This window comes from Triticum dicoccoides, chromosome 2B (genome assembly GCF_002162155.2).
Source record: "Triticum dicoccoides isolate Atlit2015 ecotype Zavitan chromosome 2B, WEW_v2.0, whole genome shotgun sequence".
Lineage (NCBI taxonomy): Eukaryota > Viridiplantae > Streptophyta > Magnoliopsida > Poales > Poaceae > Triticum > Triticum dicoccoides.
In genome coordinates, this window is record NC_041383.1 from 137023879 (window position 1) to 137032668 (window position 8790).

Consider the following 8790-nt stretch of genomic DNA (forward strand, 5'->3'; position numbering starts at 1 on the left):
GATTTGTTTCCTGTTTTAGATGTCTTTTGGCTTGGCGTGAAGACTCCTAGCCGTTGCATAGAATGTTTTCCTGGCTCCAACAATAAACAGAAGTGTAGAGGCGGCGTCGAGTTCGGCCCACGGCATAACACGTACGAGTGCACAAGAGGAGGACGGTGTCTATGCCCTCAGGTCCCGTGTTCAATTTCTAATTATATAAAGATGAGTTTAAAGGGTTGGTCCACTTTAACAAATGATCATTGGTCTTTTCATAAAAAGGAATAAAAAAATATAACATATGTTCCGAATTATATAATGTTTTAAATATTTAAATATGGACTATATACGGACAGAAATGAGCGAACAAACACTAAAATGTATCTATATACATGCGATTTAGGAAAAAAATTACTCTGTTCATTCATAAATATAAGATGTTTTGGATATTTCAGTATAGACGGCATATAGACTGAAACGTGAATAAACATATTAAAATACGTCTATATACACTGAATCAAAATTTTTTTTAAACATTTTCTAATTCGGAATGGAGGGTAGACAAGTACTCATACTTACTTGTGAATAAAATGCAAGGAATTTTGTGACGCCCAAAACTGTCCCTGAAACCCGAGGAAAGGAGGAGGTGAAGGCAGCCACAGGAAGCAAATAGCCATCACGCTCGCGTCACCGGCCGCCGCTCGTCTCCCTCCCTCCGCCTGCCTATAAACACCGCGCACCCACACACGGCCACACCGCATCACACCCACACCCACGCACGCCACAGGAGAGACCGACCGCGCGCGCACGCTCGAACACGGCACGGCGGAGCCACCACCTGAGATTCTGGCGCCCGGTCCCACCTGCCACCCGAGACTTGCTACCCCGCCACCTCGTTGACAATGGCGGTGGCGCGGCTGCGCTCGGCCACCGCGACGGCGGCGGCGGCTGCGGCCCGGCTCCAGCCGGCGCTCGCGGGCCGGCGGCACCTCGGGACGGCGGCCGCGGCGGAGGCCCCGGAAGCGGTCGTCGGGGCGGGCGGCGCGCGGTGGGAGCCGATGGGGGCCCGGGAGTACTACGACTACCGGAGGGCCATCTACGGCGACATCACGCACAAGGCCATCCTCGTCGACGCCGCCGGCACCCTCCTCGCCCCCACCGAGCCCATGGCCCAGGTCGGCCTACGCCCTTCCCCCCATATACCGCACCTCCAATTCATGTTCCTCTGTTTGTTCCGCTTGATTCTGTTGGCCGTTCCCATGGTTGACGGAGGCCTGCATGTTTTCTATGCGGTGCACACGCTGAGGCAATGCGTGGCGTTTGGATCGATCTGATCCGTACTCCCGTAAGCCGTTCCCTTCGTGTGTGTTCAATTGTTCATAGATTTGGGTTGTGAGAACCTGGACAGATTTGCTTCTGCTGTTCATTTCTGGGTTGTGTGGATTTATTTCTCCATGCATGATGAATTGCGGACAAAATCTCCCTTTCCTGTGTTAATTGGGCATGCATGCGGGTTTGATTAATATGGCTTGTGCTCTGAATGTTAATACAGGTGTACAGAACAGTAGGCGAAAAGTATGGGGTTAAGTACTCGGAGGATGAGATCTTGATGAGGTACCGGCAGGCATATTCGCAGCCATGGGGCAGATCGCGGCTTAGGTATGGCATTTACCTTTGGATTGTCCTCTTGTTTCAAGTGCGAGTTTGGATGTGATGTGATTTCACTATTCGAGCATCTTCGATGGCTCTGTCTGATTTTGTTCTTGTGCACTCGTATTGAAATGAATAAATAGCATTTAGGACGGTGATATTCTTGCCATAAATGCCCTTGTTCAATTTAAACAAGGATTATACATCAGGAAAACTCTGGACTAACTTGTCTTTCACTTCCTCGAACTTGTCCTTTTTAATCAATTGGATTGAAATACCGCCTCTTCAAAATTGAGAGTGACGTGCAGATATGAAAATTTTCAAGCGGAGTTAATTATCCCTCAATCTGAGTTAAGCTGCGAGCCAAGAAACCTTGGTGAGAAGTATAATTCCATAAGTAAAGTTCTCACCAGAACGCAGAGGGATATTTGCGAGACTGCTGTGAGGATTCTATAATTCTCAATGCTCAGATTGAGATCCAGAAACTGGAATGGTCCCAAGTTCTATTTGGTGCTTGATGCAATTACCTTCTCAGATATGGCTGAGATAGTTTTATTTGTCTTTGGTGGTGCTAAAAGAACAACTGTGGGGTAGGAACATTGATTCTTAAGTTTCACATAGTATTCAGAAAGTAGAGAGTTTATTCTTATGCTAGAATTTGATTCTTCAGTTTCTGGCATATTCACAGTTAGTTTTAGCTGGTTTGTGTGCTTTATGAGCACTGAGTATCCTTGGGTGCGTTTTTCATAATACTTATCTGGAGACAAATCTGAATGGACTTGACTTTCGCAACATATATATGGAGTGCGGTGATAGGTAGTACTGGCGATTCGATTCTTTTGTTTCTTATCAGCCTTGCATTCAGTTCCTCCTTGGAACGTGGAGTTATCCTGTCACAAAATAGTAATAAAATACGAGCTTGCCTTTTAGCCCACAGGGCATGTGGATTTTCGTACAAATTTGCGATTCATTCAGTCGAACATTTCAAACCTGTTAAAAAAAATATGCTGCTGCATGGACTTATGTTTCTCAATTTCTCCAGGTATGTTGATGATGGGAGGCCCTTTTGGCAACATATAGTTAGTTCTTCTACAGGCTGCTCAGATTTACAGTACTTTGAGGAACTTTATCATTACTATACAACTGAGAAGGTAAGAGAAAATCTGTAATCAAAATGATTTGAAACCTTCCTATTGTATGTTTGACCTCACAAACTGTTTTATGTTTGCTAGGCCTGGCGGCTCATTGACCCTGATGCTAAATATGTTTTTGAAGCATTGAGAAGGGCTGGTGTGAGAACAGCTGTTGTATCCAACTTTGACACCCGCCTCCGGCCACTTTTACAGGCCCTGAATTGCGATCACTGGTTCGATGCAGTTGCTGTATCTGCTGAGGTCGGTTTCCATTTACAGATGAGCTGCTTTAACTAAGCTTGTTAACTGAACCTTGACCCTGCAGCTACTGTCCTTTGTAACTATAAGTTCGACCTTCAGTTTTCCTATTAATGTTCGCCATTAAACCCTTGTTCTCTGTTTTTTCTGCTAACAGGTTGCAGCAGAAAAGCCAAACCCAACAATATTCCTGAAGGCCTGCGAGTTGTTGGACGTGAAGCCTGAAGAGGCTGTGCATATTGGTGACGACCGTCGGAATGATTTGTGGGGAGCTAGGGACGCAGGCTGCGATGCCTGGCTTTGCGGCAGTGATGTTCACTCCTTCAAGGAAGTAAGCTTTTCTGTCTTGTCTGCTCCAAAACTGAACTAGAAATCAATTATTGTCCAAACATGGCATCTAGGAGTGGCATTTCGCTGTCAGTCTAGTTGGGATTAATTATACACTGCAAATAAAGATATGGCAGCTGTATGCTGTTACCAAGATCAGTTCATTAGGAGCAAACTGTTGTATTACAGATTATTACTTGGCTAGGTGCACCCTGGTAACTGTTCTATTTTGAAGAATCTCTTTAGTATTCTTATGCCGACGAAAGTGGGCAACATCCCTTTTCATATCAGCTGCAATTTTCAGAAATTATATGGTTGCTCACATCCGCACATCTGTATCGCAGGTCGCAGAAAGGATCGGAGTTAGCGTGGGTATGGGCAACAATATGTGATGTGATTCGCCGCGGTTGCTTGTAAGGCGGACTCTGCTGCGCCTGGCGGGCGGTCAGTGTGGATCGCTGCCCTTCCCTTCTTCCTGTCGAGTATATGCTCGCCGTGCCCCCTGAGCTTCAATAAAAAGGCTGGGAGGTGGTGCTTAGGTTGCCTCCTCTGTACATAGTGCCGGCCCTTCTTTGCTCAGGTGTGTGTGTGTGGCTATCCGGCCGCTGTACATATTTTCCAGGGAAGTGAGAACTGATGGCAGTGTCTCTTTGTGGCAAGGCCTTAATTTCCTAAGTCTATATTCTAGCAACAATATACGTATGTAATTAAGTGAACTCGATTTATCATTTGGATACTTCCTGCCGCGTGCTCTGAAATCTGTGTTTCACGAGAATGGCCCCAACGTATCCACCGCATTTTGTACATTGGATTTGGTAAAAAAAAAATATGAGGGTATTGCCTTGTGGTGCTCCATATAGTCTGTTTCATCACTACATGTGAATGCTTCCGAGGCACCCAACCCCCCCTTTGAACTGTGGAAAATATGTTTTGAAGTCAAACTGCAGAAAAGCAGCGGTGAAGTCGAGCTTTGGGAGTGTGGTGGAGCGGACATTCAACCGAGGAGGCGCTGTGGGTACTTCAAAAGTGACCTCCCTAATTTCATCAACTGATGTGAGCACTTCTGATTTTATTGCCGTGACGCCACAGCTAACGTCGATCAGGAAGGCATCCTTCGTTTTTGCCCGACCCTTCGGTCCAGTGACAATCCTCGACAGCCATGTCGTCTGATGCTGAATTACATGATGCCAAAGTCCTCCATCAAAAGGTGTAGCAGCTAACGCTCGAGTGCTCATGACGTTAAAAGCACCCCAAATCCTAGAACTTGTCGATGATGTAATGGTTTAGTCCCACAACTTGCGAAAGCTCAAAGCTCACTTATCAGTTCTAGAACTTGTCTTGGATGTGCATGTTTAGTCCCGAGCCAATCACATGCAACCAAGTGGAGCCAGCTGGACCGAGCCGCTCGGCATTGGAGTTTTTACAGATATCCCCCAGTTTTTACAGATACCCCCCTATCATTTATCGATGTCAATCCGCAAGACAACCACCTAGATTAGTTTTGTATTTATTTTCTGTTCGAATCCGGTTGGCTCCTCCTCACCCCTCCCCCTACTTACTTTTCTGCTCGCAGCTCTCCTCCTCGCCGCGTCGTCCAGCTCACGACCACCATCTAGCTCGCCGACATGGTTTCCTGGATTGATGAATCCAACTACTCGTCGGACGGTGACTCCGTTACCAGCCAAGTGAGTTTGACCCTGTACATCTGGCATTTAAGGTTAGGCAAAATGGGGAACTTTACTGAGCAGATTTTGTTTTAGCCTCCTGCCACCATTTTCTGCTCAGAATGGAGAGGCCTTGCTGCAGATCTTGCTGCTAGGAGTGAACACCAAGCCATCTGTGAGAAGTTTGTGGCCCTTGATTCAGTGGATAGTGGAAGGAGATTCCTGGCTTGTGCACAAAAGGTTAGTAGATTTCCAGATGTTCAGTTAACTGCATATTCAGTTAACACAGTTTAAGTGTAGATGCTAGTGCCATTTAAGTGGATATGTGCTCTGTATAAACTGGATATGTGCCATTTAGGTTTGGATGATATTGCCTTGTCATTTCATTTAATTTTCGGCAATCAGTGCTCTGTGTAGTTCCATTTAAGTATGGATGTTAGTGTCATGTGTGAAGGAAATATGCCCTAGAGGCAATAATAAAGTTATTATTTTATATTTCCTTATTTCATGATAAATGTTTATTATTCATGCTAGAGTTGTATTAACCGGAAACTTGACACATGTGTGGATACATAGACAAAATACCGTGTCCCTAGTAAGCCTCTACTAGACTAACTTGTTGATCAAAGATGGTTAAATTTCCTAATCATAGACATGTGTTGTCGTTTGATAAACGTGATCACATCATTATGAGAATGATGTGATGGACAAGACCCATTCGTTAGCTTAGCATTATGATCGTTCAGTTTTATTGCTATTGCTTTCTTCATGTCAAATACATATTCCTGTTAAGCTTCATGCACTAGCCAACGCAACCAAAAGTACGAATTGATGGAAAGGGCTAGTCCAATCCACATATACTGTAACACCCCCTCTCACGTGTGACGGGGAAGACTAGTCAATACGTGCAATCGGAAGAGAGCGACGGCACGCGAAACTCATGTATGACTCAAAAGGCCTATACGTGGACACAAAAGGGGGCAACAACAATTTTTAGATAAAATGCGCAAACCAAGACTTAAACTCAAGACCTTAGCTCTGATACTATGTTAATCTTCATGCACTATCCAACACAACCAAAAGTCCGAGCTGATGGAAAGGGCTAGTGATATCCACATATACTGTAACAATTCCTTCGACTATGAGATTATGCAACTCCCGGATACCGGAGGAATGCCTTATGTGTTATCAAACGTCACAACGTAACTAGGTGATTATAAAGATGATCTACAAGTATCTCTGAAGGTGTTTGTTGGGTTGGCACAGATCGAGATTAGGATTTGTCACTCCGAGTATCGGAGAGGTATCTCTGGGCCCTCTCGGTAATACACATCATAATAAGCCTATGCATCTCCTAGATAGATCTTGCGTGAGCATAGGATTTTTTTTGAAATTTCATGCTACGTTCCCCAACAATGTGCTCTTATCTGTTCTTGTAGAAGAATTGGTTACCAAAAAAATTAACAGTTTTTTGTGTGCCATAGTGCCCTAACTAGATTTGCAGTGCCCTGAATAATTTACAGTGCTCTTAATGTATTTCAGTAATGCCCCAAGTTTTAGTGTTAAAGTAGTTCAGTAACTAAATTTTTTCCAGATAACTGAATTTTTCCAGTTAGCAGAATTTTTTCTAGTTACCTGAATTTTTGCATTTAACTGTAATTTGTTTGTTTTCTTAATTGATAGGAAGGACCTAAATGCAGCTATGTGCAGTGGGTTGACCCAGAGTGGGCCGCCCCCCTTAAGACGAGTCTAGTTAGGATCCGTGGTATGTATGATGATGAGAACAAGCTTATGCTCAGGGGAAATGTAGCTAATGCTGAAGAAAACATTCAAATTCTAAGAAAAGGATGGAAAATGAGCTTAGATTTTTTAAACTAGATTTTGCAAAGATGGTAGCTGACAAGGAGCAGTTAATTTCCTAATTGGGCAATACACAGCTTGCTTTGTCTAACCTAAACCAAGATCTTGAGAAGAAGATGTCTGGCAAATCTGCCACTAGCATTCATTAGATGGTGAGGGCTAAGGCAGAGAAGGGGAGAGACCAACTAATGCAAGATAGAGACAAATTGATGGAAGAGAGGGACAATTTGGTGTTGCAGACGGATGAGTTGAAGAAAGAGAAAAAGAAGTTAGAGTACATGATTGGGGATTTATGAAGGAAATATGCGCTAGAGGCAATAATAAAGATGTTATTTTATATTTCCTTATTTCATGATAAATGTTTATTATTCATGCTAGAATTGTATTAACCGAAAACTTGATACATATGTGAATACATAAATAAAATATTGTGTCCCTAGTAAGCCTCTACTAGACTAGCTCATTAATCAAAGATGGTTAAGTTTCCTGACCATAGACATGTGTTGTCATTTGATGAACATGATCACATCATTAGTAGAATGATGTGATGGACAAGACCCATTCGTTAGCTTAGCATTATGGTCATTCAGTTTTATTGCTATTGCTTTCTTCATGTCAAATACATATTCCTCCTACTATGAGATTATGCAACTCCTGGATATCGGAGGAATGCCTTGTGCGCTATCAAACGTCACAAACATAACTTGGTGATTATAAAGATGCTCTACAGGTATCTCCAAAGGTGTTTGTTGGGTTGGCATAGATCGAGATTATGATTTGTTACTCTGAGTATCAGAGAGGTATCTCTGGGCCCTCTCGGTAATGCACATCATAAGAAGCCTTGCAAGCAAAGTGACTAATGAGTTAGTCGCAGGATGATGCCTTACGGAACAAGTAAAGAGACTTGCCGGTAACGAGATTGAACTAGGTATGAAGATACCGACGACCAAATCTCGGGCAAGTAACATACCGATGACAAAGGGAATAACGTATGTTGTCATAACGGTTCAACCAATAAAGATATTCATAGAATATGTGGGAGCCAATATGAGCATCCAGGTTCCGCTATTGGTTATTGACTGGAGAGGTGTCTTGGTCATGTCTACATAGTTCTCAAGCCCATAGGGTCCGCACGCTTAACGTTCGATGATGATTTTATATTATATGAGTTATGATTTGGTGATCGAATGTTGTTCAGAGTCCCGGATGAGATCACGGACATGACGAGGAGTCTCGAAATGGTCGAGAGGTAAATATTGATATATAGGTCGATAGTATTCAGACACCGGAAGTGTTCCGGAGGGTACCGGGTACATATCAGGTCACTAGAAGGGGTTCCGGGCACCCCCCGACAAAGATATGGGCCTAATGGACCAAAAGGGGAAACACAACAGGCAACAAGGGCTGTTGCGCCCCCATATGGGTCAAACCAGTGGAGGAAGGAAAGAGGAGAAGAGAGAAGGAAGGGGAGGGATTCGGCCTCCCCCTTCCTTCCCTCCTCTCTCCTCCTTCCTTCGCCCTCCGAGGGGGGGGGGGCAAATTGGACTAGGCCCCCAAGTAGGATATTCCTCCTACTTGGGGTGCACCAAGGCTATTCCCCTCCCCTCCCATTGATATATACGTGGGGAGGGGGCGCCTAGAACACACATCAACTATTGATAGCCGTGTGCGGCGCCTGTCGTGGTACTAAGTCTGACAGTAAGTATAGGGGGTACGAATGAGGAGGCAAGGTCCTAGCTACGGCAAGATTGTACGCAAGTGTTTACGAGTTCAGGCCCCTCTCGGAGGAGGTAAAAGCCCTACGTCTCGCTGCCTGGAGGCGGTCGACTGGAATATATGAGCGTGTGTGTGTTACAGGGGGTGCGAACCCTTGTGCCAGAGGAGGGGGTAGCTTATATAGAGTTCGCCAGGACCCCATCCAT

The 8790-nt window shown here is 44.6% G+C and overlaps 2 protein-coding genes across 2 annotated transcripts; both read left to right on the forward strand.

Annotated features, from left to right (window-relative positions):
- The first annotated feature begins 740 nt into the window (after nt 1–740).
- Nucleotides 741–4102, forward strand: LOC119362629 (haloacid dehalogenase-like hydrolase domain-containing protein 3). The gene is made up of 6 exons (XM_037627875.1): nt 741–1151; nt 1529–1635; nt 2669–2777; nt 2859–3020; nt 3175–3348; nt 3689–4102. Exons 1-6 carry the CDS (start codon nt 879–881, stop codon nt 3734–3736), a joined length of 873 nt encoding a protein of 290 aa, XP_037483772.1. The 5' UTR covers nt 741–878; the 3' UTR covers nt 3737–4102.
- A 156-nt stretch (nt 4103–4258) lies between these two features.
- On the forward strand, nt 4259–7161 carry LOC119362630. Its single transcript, XM_037627876.1, has 3 exons — nt 4259–5029; nt 5105–5248; nt 6692–7161. The coding sequence occupies exons 1-3, from the start codon at nt 4970–4972 to the stop codon at nt 6884–6886; spliced, it is 399 nt and encodes a 132-aa protein (XP_037483773.1). The 5' UTR covers nt 4259–4969; the 3' UTR covers nt 6887–7161.
- The last annotated feature ends 1629 nt before the right edge of the window (nt 7162–8790 follow it).

Coding starts and splice junctions, on each gene's coding strand:
- LOC119362629 (XM_037627875.1), top strand. CDS start 879: ATGGCGGTGGCGCGGCTGCGCTCGGCCACCGCGACGGCGGCGGCGGCT. Junction 1,152..1,528: donor CCACCGAGCCCATGGCCCAG/GTCGGCCTACGC, acceptor ATGTTAATACAG/GTGTACAGAACAGTAGGCGA. Junction 2,778..2,858: donor ATTACTATACAACTGAGAAG/GTAAGAGAAAAT, acceptor TATGTTTGCTAG/GCCTGGCGGCTCATTGACCC.
- LOC119362630 (XM_037627876.1), top strand. CDS start 4,970: ATGGTTTCCTGGATTGATGAATCCAACTACTCGTCGGACGGTGACTCC. Junction 5,030..5,104: donor GTGACTCCGTTACCAGCCAA/GTGAGTTTGACC, acceptor ATTTTGTTTTAG/CCTCCTGCCACCATTTTCTG. Junction 5,249..6,691: donor TCCTGGCTTGTGCACAAAAG/GTTAGTAGATTT, acceptor CTTAATTGATAG/GAAGGACCTAAATGCAGCTA.